The following is a 16150-nucleotide window of genomic DNA, read 5'->3' as shown; positions in this document are numbered from 1 at the left end:
GATTCCCCCAAATGCAGCTATTACTGTGACTGGAAATCTCTTTACTGCTGATTCTGCTAATGGAAATGTTCCTTCCCTTTTCGGCTGCTTGCAAAGCCACTCGTGACTTCGCCCCGGGTGCCTGAGAGCAGGGCTTTGTCAGCCAGCCGCCACCAGAAGGGAGAGGGCTCTGCCCGACTCCCCGCCTCCCTCCGCAGCACCCACCTGCCTCAGGCTCAGCCTCCCAGCTTCTCTGGCCAAACTGTCCTCACACAACCCCGGAGTCCCCCGTGCCCGGGCTCCTGGAGAGGGAGCAGAGATCAATGGTCAATTTCATCCTTTTTCCGCCTTGCTGCAGGAGTGGAAAGACGGGGTAGGGAAAAGGGAATTTGCATTCATTATTTATTCATACCTCCACCTCCTTCCATAAAAAGGATTCCAGGTGGCTAAGAGGCTCGGAGCACAAACTGTGCCAGACGCCGAGCTGGGTGCTCTGCGCACACCATCTCTGTAAGGATCTTATGGCTTTCATGTAAGTAACACTGAGCATGGAGCCGGGCCTGGACTACAATTTCAGTGATGGAGGTGGGGGAACGCTCCAAAAATAATGGTCGCAGCCACTCAGAGAACTGACTGCCATGTTACCTTCATGTTTTCATGGGCAGAGACTCAGAGATGTGGCGTACCAAGTCTAGAGTCAAAACGTAGTGCCGCCAGGGTTTGACCCCAGCGCTTTGGGTCTTCTAGCTGGCATACCCTGTCAGAGGAGCTGGGCTAGAGGAAGCTGGATTTTGCTGGGGCTTAGCTGTGCTGCACGCATGCTAAGTCACTTCAGCTGCGTCCGACTCTGCGATCCTATGGACTATAGCCTAACAGGCTCCTCTGTCCATGGGATTCTCCAGGCAAGAATACTGGAGTGGGTTGTCCATGCCCTCCTCCAGGGGATCTTCCCAACCCAGGAATCGAACCCGTGTCTCTACATAGGCAAGTAGGTTCTTTACCACTAGCGCCACCCGGGAAGCTGTTGGCTTAGCTGGGGAAACCCTGAAAAATGCACTTACTTTCGCTAGGTAAATGAGGGTGTTGGGCTGGATCTCAAAGGCATTCTTTGAGCCAGTTCTAATATTTTAGGAGAACCATACACTATTTATTAGGATTTTTACAGCATCATATATAAATATTATATAGATCCCATATGTATAGATAATACAGAACAAATTTCATAATTTCATTTTCAAGGCGAGAATATTAAAACGGCACAAAACTGCTAGAAGTACTAAGGCAACAAAAGTCGACTTGGGGTGAAGGGGAGAAATGACAAGGTTTATGGAGTCAAACTGGGGCTGTGAATCAGACAACAGATGCCTGAGAATTTCTAGAAAAAGAATGTAGAGCCTCTCTAAGTTCCTGGAAGGCCTAGGCAATAGGGCCCCTAGTGTAACAGTACGTCCAGCAGAAGGTGGGAAAGCTCTGAGAAAGGAAGTAGACAGGGGAGGAGGAAGGAGAGAGGTAGAGAACGGGTGGGGAAGGAGAAAAATCTAGAAGGCACAGCAGCCTCAGAACTTGCTCTTGGAGTAGTCCAGCAGTAATGAGGGACGTCGAGAGAGAATTAGACACAGCTCGGTGCCCTCCTGGCAAACTGGCAAGCCCTGGGCGATGCTGAGTCAGCTCCTGGCAGCCCAGAAACAAGGTGTGCAGTCCCTCGGGCCTGAGAGGCTGTCACACCTGAAGTTGCTCGATAAGAAACATCTGCAACTTCTTGATAATGAGAAGAGGAAGAGATAAGAAGTACAAGAGGTTGTCGAGGAGCTGAAAACTCATGAGCACTGCTAGTTCTGTGCCTCTCTGGAATGGCAGAGAGAGCATGGGGATTGCAACCAGGCAGACCTGGGTCTGGACTCAGCTGTAGGACAGCTGTGTGATCCTGGGTATGTTCCTTAGCTCCTCTGGGCCTCCACGGTCATCTCTAACATGAGATGAGTCCTAGCTGTCTTTCAGCACGTGGGGAGGAGGAAATAACAGACGTGCCAGCCCTGCATCCAGGACATTGTTGCCGCTGCCGCTGCTCAGTCGCTTCAGTCGTGTCCAACTCTGTGTGACCCCATAGACGGCAGCCCACCTGGCTCCCCCGTCCCTGGGATTCTCCAGGCAAGAACACTGGAGCGTGTTGCCATTTCCTTCTCCAATGTATGAAAGTGAAAAGTGAAAGTGAAGTCGCTCAGTTGTGTCCGACTCTTCGTGACCCCATGGGCTGCAGCCTACAAGGCTCCTCTGTCCATGGGATTGTCCAGGCAAGGGTACTGGAGTGGGTTGCCATTGCCTTCTCCCCAGGACATAGTAAATGTTCAATAAATGGTCAGTCTTTTCACAGTCTACCTCATGCCAGAATGGTAAAGTCTGGAATACCAGCTCTCCCTACTCCAGTGGCCTAAGGTGGGAGGAAGACACATCAGACTCGGGAGTCAGGAGATTGGACATGGTTCCTGCTCTACCACTGACTTTCTATGTGACCTTGACTTCTTTAAGGGCTTCATTTAGACAATGTCTGACATTCTCACCATTCATGACAAGTGATGACCCGGAAACCATGATGTATCATTTCCCTGAGAACCGTCGGTGCTTCTCTGCTTGGCACAATGCACAGGTGCTCATTCATTACCCGGCTTCTGTGATTCCCTAAACCCAACTCTCTCTTCTAATCAAGTAGTCTCCTTACTCACCCTAAAGGCACTACTCAGAATGATAAGGAGGCAGGAGAAGGTAGAGGCAGAAGCTGCAAGAACTCAGAAGAGGGAAGGTTTCACGGAAGAGGTGGCATTTCAGCTCAGCCTGAACAGAGAAGTGGAGTTTCAACACCCCTCCAGTTCTGCACAGTGTGGATTCTGTGATGAGACTTGGCAACCCCAAGTTTCTAGTCATCTAAGATCCCTGAACACCAAGGATGTGCCAAGCACAGGGTGAGTCATTGCAGCCCCCGAGATGAAGGAGGGATGTTCTCTGCCTATGGAGATCCCAAACGAGCAGCATAAGACAGACAAAGCCATGAGCTCAGCATTCCTTCTGCCCCAAGCCACCCTCGCTGCTCACCTGAACAGTCTCCTAGAGATCTTCCTCTCACGTCACTGCCCTCTGGACAGCAGCCTGAGCAATTCCTTTGAGACAGAAGTCAGATGGGGATACCCTCTGGCTTAAAGTCCTGCCTGGCTCTCCATGAGACTCACAACAAATGCCCAAATGCGATTTCCTCTCCTGTCCTTCCCGCCCACTCCCACTCACTCCACTCTGGCCACACGGGCCTCCGTGCCAGCCCTTGAACACTCCAGGCGTGCTCTGGAGTCAGGTTTGTGCTGGAGCCATCCTCTACCTGCAATACTCTTCCGCATATGTGCTTGGAGACACTTCCGTGGCCTTCAAGTCCTAGTTCCATCCTATGTTCTCAGTAAGCAATCTTTCGACTCTATAAGCCGTCTTTTGAGTCTATGTAATATTAAAACCGATTTCATCTCCAAAATGTCCATTTTCTTTTCTCCGTAGAATCTATCGCTTCTCACATACTACATAATTTTCTTATGTAATATGTTTATTTTTATCATCTTCTCCCCAACAGACATACACCTACACACGCGCGTGTACACACACGTACGTGTGTATACGAGCTCTCTCAACACAGGGACCTAGCTCTCCTGTTCTCCCATACATCTTAAGCACCTGGAGCGGTGCCTGGCAAGCTCCAGGTAGTTCTAAGGGACCGGCCACTGTCACACCAGTCTTTATATCACTAGTGGGCACCAAGGCCCAGAGTGTCCCACTTCAGTGCCAAGAGGTCAGGAAAGGCTTCAGAGGTAAGCTGATATTTGAATTCAGCCTTGAAAGGTAAGAAAGAGTTTTCCCAGGGCATTTGGGGCAGTTATAGAACAAGGAGGAAGGATAGTCTTATCACAGGATAGTCTGAGCAGAGTCTGATCATGAACCTTGTAACTCAATCAGAAGCTCGAACTTCATACTAAGAATAATGGGGAATCAGCGAATTCGGAGACAACAGCCATGATCAGGTTTGGGCTTTGAATGAAATCCCTGTCTCCAAGTACAGAGGATGGATTAGGGAGGATAAGACCAGGGGAAGAGAGACCAGGGAGTTGACAGCTGAAATTGTAGTCAGGAGAAGTGTTGAGATCTGAGGCTGCCAGCGGTCTGACAGCAAAGATTGAGCAAGGGTGCCTTCTCAGGTGAAAACCCTAATGGTTTGTAACACACAACATCCTTGTCAATGTTTGACTCACAGAGGGGCTGTCTGCATGTTCTCGTATGCCAGAAAGGGAGCTTTCCATCCCGAATTTTACTTTGGGTAGTCACCAACCCCCTCCCAATCCGAAGAGAAGTCTTCATGGGGTGGGGGGTGCTGTTGTCCTAAAAAAAACTGCAGACATCAGCGAGGAGCCAGAGAGAGGAGAGCAGTGCGCAAGCAATGGGGAATAGCGCCAGTCCTGCCAAGCACCGCTGCCTGCCTCCTCCTGGGGCAGAGATGCTGCAAGCTCTGCTGGGAGGAAAGACAAGCCAGCTCTCTCTCTCTCGATAGTTAATCTTCTGTTGCCACTAGCTGGTCAGTATGAGAACTTGGGAAAGTATTAGTTTTGCAAAGGAAGCGTCTCTATGATGCTGCTCCACTTCAAGGTTAAACCTGACTTTCTTTTCCTGGAAAACAGTAGGCTTCTGCTTACCCTCACTGGTAGCTAGCCTCAAGAGCCATGAGGCTTCCTCCTTCCCCCAGCACAAAACCCACCGGCTCAGGCTCTCAGGAGACACTAGAGCCAACCAACTGGACACCTGGGCAGAACGAATTTGACTTCCCTAGAAGGATCTCTTCCTCCTTAGATATTTTAGTTTTGGTTTGTTTTACAGGAAGAGGAGGAGAGTCTCGGCCACCTTATGATCGTCAACCAAGCTGCACACCTGAGATATATCTAGCCCAGACCCTTGTGTCAGCGGCTAGTGTGATGAAGGAAACGGAGTGGGATTCAAGAGCACTGCCTTTAAGTTTGAACAGCTGGCCCTTAGGTAGGCTTCTTCCCCTGTCTGGGCCCCAGGGTTACCATATAATATGGAGGGGGTGAGTTCAGTGCCCTCTGAGAGTCTGTGATGCTGTGAGCTTAAAACTGATGGTCGTGGGACCAGTCTTCACGGCTCCACTCACAGAAGGCACTGCTGTTCTCCATCGTCCTCTCTCCCCAGCATGTTCACAACAGCCCACGGCAGCCAACGTCTAGCTTACAGCCAGGCAAGGAGGTGAGAAGCAGGAGGCTTTGCCTGCCAGAGGCCTAGTCAAAACTACCGCTGGACTTGCTGTAAATTAAAACTATTGAATGATCTTGCAGCCTGAAGGCCCCATTCAGGAAAACGATCGAGCTCCGGATCACAAAAGCTTGCAGAGCTGTGCTGTCAAGCTGGCTGGGCCTCCTGACCCCCAGAAACAGCACATCTGGACACTCTTGACTCAACCTGGGCCTCTGAGAGCTAAAACGGATCCTCCTCTCACCCTGCCCGAGCACACTCTCCATAACAAGGTATAATGGTCCCTTGCTATGGACGGAGAATTGATTCCAGGACCTGACCTGCTTCCAGAAATCTAGGGACGTGGTGGGCCTTTATATAAAGAGGTGTAGCGCAGTCTGCAGTCCATGGGGTCGCGAAGAGTCGGACATGACTGAGTGACTTCACTTTCCCTTTTCACTTTCACGCATTGGAGAAGGAAATGGCAACCCACTCCAGTGTTCTTGCCTGGAGAATCCCAGAGACGGGGGAGCCTGGTGGGCTGCTGTCTATGGGGTCACACAGAGTCAGACACGACTGAAGCGACTTAGCAGCAGCAGAAGCAGTGCAGTCAGGCGGTTGAATCTTGAATGTAAAAACTATGGCCAGAGAGACTGTACTTTTTGAGGGCAGATAATACACCTGTCTCTGCCCTAATTATTAAATAGACTTCATCAGATTGAGCTGGCAAAGGAATGGAGACAGAAAGAGGGAAGAAAGCGGAAAGTAGAGGAGAAAACACTCAGATCAGAGGCCACTGAACCAGCCCCCTTATTAACAATGTCCCAGAAACCTGGACCATCACAGAAGGATGGGACCTTGAAGTCTGAGTGCTACTGAAATATTTTAGTGATAAGGGGCCTGGAGCCTAAATAATATTTTTTAAGCATAGCTTTGTTTGAAGACATCAAATTCACCCTCTCATCCACCCCATCTCTCCCTTTTACCCATACAGGGAAAAAAAAAACACACACACACACACAAAAACACACTGGAATTGATTTTAATGAATATTCTGTGGTCAGAAATCCGTACAGAAAACCCAACTTGTTCTATTTGGTTTTTCTTCCCACTTAATGACTGGTATCAACCTTCAGGATCAAACCAGAAACCAGAAAGGGCAGATAGCCTCAATGCCTCTGGTCCCTCCCCCAAATGCCTGCCAAATAATTGTCTGGTGCCTTGCTTGAAGGCTTCCTCCCATGAGAACCGTGTCATCACTAAAGGTCAATGCTTGGTTGTCCAACACACCCTCCTGTCCTGTTGCTCTCCACACCCTTGGTATTTGCACCTTTAGGACATTGCTTAGAATCAGACAGGGAAAAAAGAAAAGTATTTGCCTCATTCTCTACTGAAATTCAAATTCGAAGGAAATTCCTCTGGCCCTCCTTAGGCTAGTGGACTGTCCTTGGGCTAACTTCCTGTTGCTAGCAACCCTTCTACCGTAGTGCCCCGTCCCCTGGTCCTGGAGGTTTTTCTCTTTTTCAGTGTCCATTTTGGTCTGTATTTTAAGGAATCTTTGCAGAACTGATCAAGCTGGCATTTCAGAGCTTCTCTGTCTTCCCCTCAGGCCGATTAGCTTCCTGCACGGAGCAACCTTTCGGGACAGTGCTTCAGGACACTGCCGGATCTACTCACGCAGATCCTTTTAAAGACACACTACTGGACGGTTTTCCTTCTCGAGACACCCTCCCCCAAAGACAGAGCAATATTCCTCACCTGTGTGATTTATAACACAAGCAAATTAGTAACAGATGCTGGCAGTGAGCGGTTTTCTCTCTCTTCCCTCTTTCACTGAATCAAGGCTGGAGGTAAACAGTCCAGCCCGGCCTCTATCAAGCACAGGAAGAAGGATGCCATTTCCCTGCTGGTGGGCATGAAACCTAAACCCACAGGCACACTCTGGGGCTGCCTGGGGGCTGAGAACTGAGCGATGCACCTGTTCTCCTCAGAAGCCCTGCACTGACAGTTGTCCCTGTTCGAATTCTTTCTTTTCCATGGGTCCTTCCTGACACCCCCATGCTACCAGCAAAGAAAAGGAGAGAGTTGAGAAGCAAGAGCAGTTAAGTCAGACTTACAGAGCAGATCAGGGCACTTCAAGTTCATAGAATCTTTACACCAAAGGATTATTTTAGGGCTCATCCACCCACTCATATTACAGCATGAAAGAACTGAAGATCTGGGGGTAAGTGACTTGTTCAAGGTCCCAGTGGGCCACAGCTGAGAGTTCCAGGTCCTAACAGGCATCAAGTCCCCAAGCTGTACTGCAGCATTCAACGTCTCCCCCAGCCCATCCTCCATGGCTTATCCTATTTTTTCCTGTCCAGGAAGTGTCCCCAGCTTTCTCTGAGTCTCAAGAGATATCTTCCCTCCTTGATGTTACAGAAAGTGTCTTCTCCATCATTCCCTGGCACCACTGCATAGGATGCCCTTTGACATCCCATGAGTCATGAAACTTTGAGTTGGCAGGGTCATTGGAGGGCATTTAACTCATGCCTCATTCTCACACTCTCATACTTCAGCACACCAATGCAGCTAAGTTCCCTTGGGAAAGGTTCTTGTGTTGATCGTTAACGTTTCTCTTCAAGACTCTGCTCTATGCCCTACATAAATGTAACCAGCCCCTCGATGCATATTTGGCTCAAGATGACTTGAGTTTAGCAATTACCAAGAATGCAGGTGTCTGGCGGACCGAGACTCCAGGCCCAGGTCTGCATGTACTCACACTGAGACCTTGGGCCAGGCACCTGACCTCTCTAAAGAATGCTGCCTAATCTATAAAATGGGAATCAATTACAGCAGTGCCCCCTCCCCTATATTCCATGTGAGTAAATAATAAAAGGCAAGAGGAAAGCTCTTTGCACCACATTAAGCACGCAACAACTATCTGCTATTCCATGATCAAGTTTAAGGAAATTCACTTTATCGGTGCCACCAACTCAGACTCTAAAGAAGAGGCCCAGACACAGAAACCTGGGGGAGGGGTGGTATTTCACCTCTGAGAGAACTTCCGCCTACATAAAGCAGGCTGGAACATGAAGGGAAGATTAGAAACACCGAGAAGAATAGACCTGGGGAAAAGTCTTTTATGTCTGGGCACTCCCAATAATAGAGCCAAGAGCTCAAACAAGACAGGCAGAATGGAGGGAGGGTGGGCCAGGGATGCCACTGACTTTGATGAAACGGTGTGCAAATGAACTCTAAGGTCCCCCAAGTGGACTGGGAGTAAAGTGGGAACTCGACCTTTCACTTGTTTGTTCCCTTCTCCTCCCTTTAACACCAGGGACAATTTACCACCACCAGCTCTGGGTCCACAACCCTAAGCATGGCCCAAAGGCTTTGGCAGACACCATCACCCCCTAGCGGCAGCTCCACACACCCCACTACCGGCAAGATTCAGCCTTTACTGACTTTGCAGGCACATCTGTGGCATGTGCCACCTCCAAATCGTTTGAACTGGCAACCTAAGAGCGAAAGACGCATTCAACTCGCCGGAGACCAACAGGAGACAACGATGTTTAGAAGGTCTGAGGACAGGAATGATGGGATGGGGCTGCCGGGGGACCCTGCGGGAGATACGGCCATAAATGACTCATAGTACCCCCCTCCTTCAGCCCTCATTTTCAGCCAGCCTGGCCCTCCCAGAGCTCATTGTGCACTCTGTGTTTACACGCAAACAGTGGAAGACCAACACAAACAAAAAGCCCACGTCTCCCTACACAGCTCCTGCTATACTTGGCCATCTGGTGACTACCTCGCTAGCCAAATCCCTGGCAGGAGTGCCTTGAGCTGCCAGTCCAGGGCGCTGGGGGAGGAAGAGGAGGTGGAGAGGGCTCCTGAACCCCCAAAGGGCTCAGAGCTGCCACGGAGGACGGCGCCCTGGGACTCCACAGCAGGCAGTCTCCACCGGGCTCAGCCGCCTGCGTCAGAGAAGGCAGAAGGCTCCAAGTGGAGGGTACCAGGAGTCTCTCGGGCTGAAGCATGGATCTTGGGGGATTTGAGTCTTTCAGTTCCTCCCTCAGCCTGCCCCAGGCTCCCTGGCATTCATTCTCTCTTGAAAGCCAAAGTTTGAAAAGACAGGGGCTGCCAGCTCCAGGAATTCTGGGATGACTCCTGTAGCTGGGTGGACCCCGTCTTCACATCCGAGGGGAGCCGGAATGCTCTGGGTTCTCACCTCCAAGTCATGCCACACGCAACCAGGAACGTTCCCCCTTTCCCCTTCACTTGAACAGCTTTTTAGGGGGATTCCCACTCCCGACCTCTCTGGACAACCCAGAGTAGAGAGATCAGGAGGCTGGAGGGAGAAGGTTGGGACTGGAAGTGTAGAAGGCACACCTTCCATTTCTCTGGAAGGGCCCTTCCCTGCCTGGGGTCACAGGAGCTGGGCAGGAGCCCCAGGTTAGCTCTTCAGCGTAAGGAACGCCAGCCTATGGCCTTATTGGAAACGGGCATCCCACAAGCGCACGTGGGAAGGGTCACTGAGGTGTGCAAGCGTGTGTGTGAATGTGTATGTGTCCACGCAGGCGTGTGTATGCTTGAATGTGTGTGTCGCACGCCAGACACGCCGCCGCGGGAAGTCCCCCTGGGAACCTGCAAGGCGGTCTCCCGCCTAGCATCCCAGAAAGCCTGGTAGGCTCAGGTTACAGCCAGCCTGGGAGAGCCCGAGGCGCAAGCTCAGACCACGAGAGGGCCTGGCACTCGCTCAAATCTCCGAAAGGCAAGCAGGAAAGGCACTGGGGTGGGGGGTGGGGCTGGGGTCTCTGGACAGAGGAGTCCGGTCCATTGATTACGCTTTGGGGGTTCTTGGGCGAGCAAAGAGTTAACCTCAGAGGTTCAAGCCCGGATCCTGTAGCCATGGGACCTCGAAGGCCCACCCCGAAGTGCCTGAGCCGAGCCGGACCCCGGTGAGGCCAAGGACCCGGGGACGGGGGTCTGGAGTCTGCGGCGAACCCCAGCGCCTTCCCGGAGCTGGCTTTGGCCAGACTCCGACAACCAATCGCACCCCGCGCCCCCAAGAGGGGAGGGGAGAGAGAGCGATGAGCCAGCGCGGTAGAGCGAAGGGGGAACAACATTTTTGTAAACGCTCTCCGAGATAATTAAGCTATCAATTACCCGGGTGGGAATCAGCTGTGCTTCCCGCAGCTCCACGGAAGGGCCGACTCCTCCGGGATTCGCGCCGGGAACCAGCAGGCAGCAAGCTGCTGGCGAACTTTCTGATTAACTTTTCCGTTTGAGCCCCCATCCCCACCCCACCCCTTTCCTCTCTCCTCCCCATGTCACGCCTTTAAGTTATTATTATTAGCCCAGTGAGTGAGCTGCGAGGACAAACCTGCTCTCCGTTGGGAGGGGGTTAGGAAGGCGAATGCGACAACGGGGATGGAGGGAGAATCAGAAAGTAGAGACCTTGGGTTCTGAACCCCAGGGCTCAGACATCGCTCAATCCTCCCCGGCCCCATTTCACAGATGGCTAAAACTGAGGCCCAGAGAAGGGAAGAGACTTGGCCAAGGTCACCCAACCCACCGGGAAACCTAGCGTATGCGGACTGAGGGATTCTACATGGAGCTACTGAGCTCCGATTGTCTAGAAAACCTATCCCGAGGAGCAGAGCCAAGAACTCCTAGGCGAGAGCGAGGGGGCGGTAACCGCGGGCGGCCCACGGCCGTGCCGGGAGAAGCAGTGGGCGGCTGGACCCAGACCTGGCTTGCGAGCCGGGTTCACCGCGGCCCCTAGCGCGAGTACACGCATCAGCTGGGGTCTCGGCGTCCGAGATGGACCCGCGGCAAAGCTCAACGTCTGCACCGAGAGACGGACCCCACTGCGAGAGGGCTGGCACGCCCCCCGGCTCCCGCCACGCGCTCATCCCAACCACCTGTACGCCCTCCGGGCCCCTCAGCTGCCCTCACTAGACCCCGAGCGGGGCAGCCCGGGGCGGGAATCCCCAGGGCGCCCTCACCCGTCCGGCTTCACTTAGGGCTCCCGGGACCCCGCGAGCCCCGGCGCCAAGCCTTACCCAGGGTGAAGAAAGGCAGCTCCGTGTTGTCCAGGTCGTCCTGCACCGCGACGCGCCCCGGCAGCTCGTTACGCACAAAGAGCAGCAGGCGCGACTCGGCGGCGGTGCCCGCGGAGCCGGCGGAGCCCGGGGACGCGGCGGCGGCGGCGGCCCCGGCCCCGGCCCCGGCGCGGGTGCCGCTCCAGCCGATGTCGCTCTCCCGCAGGGCAGGCAGCGTGGACACCGTGACGGTCTTGAGCCGGCAGGGGCTGTCGGGCTCCCGCGAGGCGGCGGCGGCGGCTCCGGCCAACAGGAGCAGGAGCAAGAGCGGCGGCGGCGGCTGGAAGCCGAGCCTCAGCCGCCCCCGGAGCCCCGAGCTGGGGCCGGGGCTGCGCCGGGCGCCGGCGGCGGCCATGGCGGGAGCGGCTGCGGGGCGGCGGCGGCGGCGGAGGAAGCAGAAGCGGCGGCGGCGGACGCCGAAGCGAACCCCGGCGCCGGAGCTAAGGAGCCGTGGGAGCCGCTCGCCAGCAGCCCCCAGCTCCGGGCTCCGCCTCCCGACCGGCCCTGGCCCGCCCCGCCGCGCCGCCTCCCCGGGCCCCGCCGCCCGCCCCTTTCGCTGGCTCTCCCCCCGGCTCAGACCCGGAGCGTTTCGGAGGCTCCGCCCGGCCTCGTGCAAATCCCAGTCGACCCCCGCCCCCGCCCCCGCCCCCGCCTTTCCCAGGATCCCCCGATCCGCCCCGCACAATATTCTTGAGCCGCAGCACCCCTCTCCAGATTCCTAAGACTGGGGACCCCGGGCGCTCCCCTAAGTCCACCTAATAACCCAGCTCTCCCAGCTTCACCCCAGCCCTCGCTCAACCCGGAGGCTGCACCTGGGGGCGCGCGGTAGCCAGCCTTGCTCCAGGCCCCGCCTTCTGAGAGGTAGGGGGACGCCTCTGGATGGCCAGGACTGAACTTTGTCTCCCCTTAAGCCCAATAACAAGTCCTGCACCCTTTCTGGAGTCCCGGAAATAATTCCTTGTGGTCTCAGAGCCCCCTCCCCACCCGCTTGCCCACTACTCTGGCATTCATTCTCCCACCACTAGGACCCCACCTCTCGCATCTACCCAGGTCTCGGAGGGGGCACCGACAGCTGGTCAACTCGCCCCTCTAGCCCCCCGCCCCGCCCCCTACACGGACCCGGGCAGGACGTTCTGGCCCCCAGCCTGCGCCCGGCGAGCCAGCGCTTCTGTTCTGGATGCCTGCTCCTAGCGTGGAGCTGCTCTACTTGGCTGCTCTGTGTGCGAAATTCCTGAAAAGGGTGCGAGGTAGGGACCTACTACTCCCTCGGCTCCTGGCTCCCAAGGGCTCCTATACCTACTGCCTGAGTCCCAGAGGAGGGGTCTGTTCATCCACTCTTTACGCCCGCACCCATCCTTTTTCTCCCGGATTCTAGTTGAACTGTAAACCGAGGTCCTCAGACACAGGGCAACCTTTTGGCCCGGGTCGGTTCTCTCTGACCCACATACCTCGGATCCCCCAGGGAGACATCCCCTCTATAGGGATCTGAACCTCGAGGAGTCCCCCCACGCCTCCACTCCCCCCCCCCCCTTTCTTCATCTTTCCTCTCTCTGTTCTCTCTTTCATCTCTCCAAACACACATTTCATTCTTACTTGTCTTGACTTTAATCTTATAAATGCTCCTTACCTATTATTTGTGAGCCATTTCCCATCTCCTGGGGTTTTTCTTTTTTTGCCTGTCTGTGCTTTTGGTGTGGTCTCCTCCCTTAGTCACTTCTCTCATCTTAGCTCTCCCCTCCTCTGCCTCTTTTCTCCTTCTTGTCTTTAACCCTTCATAGGAATGGACTTTCGCCCTCTCCCATCACATTTTATTCACTTTTTCATGACTTTGAATAAAGAGAGAGGATGAAAAGAAGGAAAAAATCAAAACCTGTGCTGTGACCTTGGACTTAATTATACTGTAAGTATTCTCCAAGTGCTGGACCTGTACCTATGTTAACTTTTATACATAAACATGCTCTAGTGAGATGGGTATCATGATTCCCATTTTCCAGATGAGGAAACTGAGATCAGGAGGTCAGGGAGGTAAAGGGACCTCCCAAGGTTACACAGTGAATGAGCACTAGAGCTGCGATCTGAACTCCAAGCTCCAAAGCTTTGGCTGTTTCAACTGAATCACACTGTCCTCAGTGACCTTGGGAAAGCCCACCCATCAAAGATATCGTGAAAGGCATGTCTGCGTGAGCACATTTGGGCCTTTTTCAGCTCAGAGGCTTGGAGGGTATGCTTCTCCTGTCTCAGTTTACTAATCTGTGAACCTGGCGTGGGGGTGGGGTCAGAAATCTGGCCTTTCAAGGCCTCAGATCCTAAACTGTCTCCTGCCGCCCTGGTGCCTGCTCCAGCTCCTTTACTTCTCCAAAATATGTCGCCCTGGCTCCCTCAGTCTCTCCTTTGTACCCTTACAATCCGCCACTATCCTCGGCAATGGGGCTTTCTGATTTTCTATGCCCCTTTCTTCAAATATGCTGACATAGTCCATTTATAGAAGTGCACACCAGGAAAAAAGGGCTCCCTTATGTAAGGCAGAGTCTGTGCAAGTCCTTCATGGACCTCTGGTACAAAGGCTGTCGAATGAGACCAACACTTTCATTCATTCATTCACCGCTGAATATCTAGGGCTCCTACCAGGCACTATAAGGAGGTGCAGAGATGGATAAACACAACTCCTGCCCTTGGAGAGCTTATAATGTTGGGGAGGGAGGTGTGGGGATAAGAGAGCCCAGGAATATCTCAGGCACCAGGCAGGCAGGCAGGCAGACGTGTGTTTCTTTTATCAGGTGCTCTGAAACATGTGCTTGGAGAAATCAAAGAAAGCTTCCCAGAGGAGGTGCCAATGAAACTGAGCCACGTAGGTCTAGCGGCATGGGAGTGGACATTCCAGGTTAAAGCTGGCATTTGGCATTCCTGGCAGCTGCTCAGTGTTTGAATGAGTCCCTTTCCTAGTTTAGAGGCTGCTTTACTCTCAGCCAGAGTCCACTTCCCATGAAGAGGCTACAATTTCCCGCCACTTTCAGCTTCCACTGCAGCTAGGGTTGAGCACGTGACTCAGAATTCACCAATCAGATTCACCCACGCCAGATGCTGGGAAAGAAGCTAGAATTAGGCAGAATCCAGTTGGGGACCAAAGTGTTAACAAGTGGGGCAGTTACACCCAGATTTCAACACTCGTGGAAATTGTTCTAACACTGCTGCTTAGAGCACACTGTCATTTGGTGTCAAAAGTGTGAATTACCCTGTGGTACCCAGTGGTACCCTGGCTGCGGCTACAATCGCTCCATCAGCCATTTCTGTGGTGGGACTTGGAGTGGTGCTCTTGACTTCATGGGCTTCAGCCCAGATCCTGTGCCCTCCTGGAGATTCTGAGTAATATCACTACCGAATTCTGTTACTGCTTAAATGATCAGAAGTGATATCTGTTGCTTGCAACTAACACCCCTGACTAAGAAGAGAAAGTGCCAACCAGTGGAAGGCACCAAGGGCAAAGCTCACAAAAGGAAATAAAGGAAGTTCTTTAAGGGGGAGGTGAGATTGAAGTCGAGACAAAAAAGGCAGGCAAGGGATTTTCTGTTCATGTTGAGGAGGACCCACTTTATGTAGTAGGCGGTATTGACTTGGGAACAGCTACAGGAAAATAATTCATACTTCTGAACACATAGTCTGTAGCTTCAAAACTTTATGCCGAACATCAGTGAATGATGATAACAATTCCTGCCTTCTGGTGGTAGTGAGACTTCAGCAACTATTATGCAAAGTGCTTAACATAGTAGGTGCTCAATAAATTATAACTGCTGTTTTGATGTCTAATCTCAGCAACATCTGGAGGGAGGCTTGTTATCCCCACTTGATAGAGTCAGAGTTTGAGGCTCAGGGAAGCTAAGGAACTTGACTTTGATCACGCAGTTACCAAGTGTTGGAATTCACGTCTGCGTGACTCCTAAATCCTCGCTCTCTCTGCAACAGCACACCACCTTCCTGCCCCAAACCCCCACCTACCCTCAGGATGCTCGGACCCCCACATTTACACTCTGATGCCCTATCTTGTGGCCACTGATACCCCCTTTTTTTTTTGCCCTTCCCCTCTCTTGCTAAGTCGCAGTTCATTATTGATTTAATTAGTTACAATTCATGATTGACGTAATTTATTCTTCTCTAGGGTCCTTTCATACCCCCATCTCTGACTCCAATGATCTGAAATTCCTTTTCATTCTTCCTAACCCCTTCCAGCACCCCAGCAAACGTTTCCTCTTGCTTTATCTTTCATATTTCATATTTGCCTTTCTAGGTTGCTTTGTAACTTTTTTTTTCCTTTCTTTCTTCCCCCACCTTACTGTAGTCTTTTTTTTTTTTTAACTTCATCTAGTCAAAGCTATGGTTTTTCCAGAAGTCATGTGTGTATGTGAGAGTTGGACCATAAAGAAGGCTGAGTGCTGAAGACTTGATGCTTTCAAGCTGTGGTGCTGGAGAAGACCCTTGGACAGCAAGGAGATTAAGCCAGTCAATCCTAAGGGAAATCAACCCTGAATAGGATATTGGACAGACTGATGCTGAAGCTCCAAAACTTGGGCCACCTGATGTGAAGAGCTGACTCAGTGGAAAAGACCCTGATAATGGGGAAGATTGAAGGCATGAGGAGAAGGGGATGGCAGAGATGGTTGGATAGTATCACTGGCTTAATGGGCATGAGTTTCAGCAAGCTCTGGAAGATAGTGAAGGACAGAGAAGCCTGACCTGCTGCAGTTCATGGGGTTGCAAAGAGTTGGACACAACTGAGTGACTATATAAAATTCATACCACATGACTGAGACAACCTAGTG

The 16150-nt window shown here is 52.5% G+C and overlaps 1 protein-coding gene across 4 annotated transcripts in view; it reads right to left on the bottom strand.

Moving 5' to 3' along the window:
- The window catches only part of ASTN2 (astrotactin 2), a 1128670-nt gene that overhangs the window by 1023844 nt on the left and 88676 nt on the right, over nt 1-16150 (bottom strand). For 2 of the 4 annotated variants that reach the window (XM_069573832.1, XM_069573833.1), the window contains exon 1: nt 11298-11816. The exons of the other annotated variants lie outside the window; for them this stretch is intronic. In XM_069573832.1, coding sequence (XP_069429933.1) covers nt 11298-11691 — 394 coding nt within the window. In that variant the 5' untranslated portion in view covers nt 11692-11816. Of the gene's footprint in view, nt 1-11297; nt 11817-16150 lie in introns of those variants that run through there. 4 annotated transcript variants of the gene reach the window in all.

The sequence above is a fragment of the Ovis canadensis genome, chromosome 2 (genome assembly GCF_042477335.2).
Source record: "Ovis canadensis isolate MfBH-ARS-UI-01 breed Bighorn chromosome 2, ARS-UI_OviCan_v2, whole genome shotgun sequence".
Lineage (NCBI taxonomy): Eukaryota > Metazoa > Chordata > Mammalia > Artiodactyla > Bovidae > Ovis > Ovis canadensis.
This window is presented reverse-complemented; position numbering and strand designations above follow the sequence as displayed.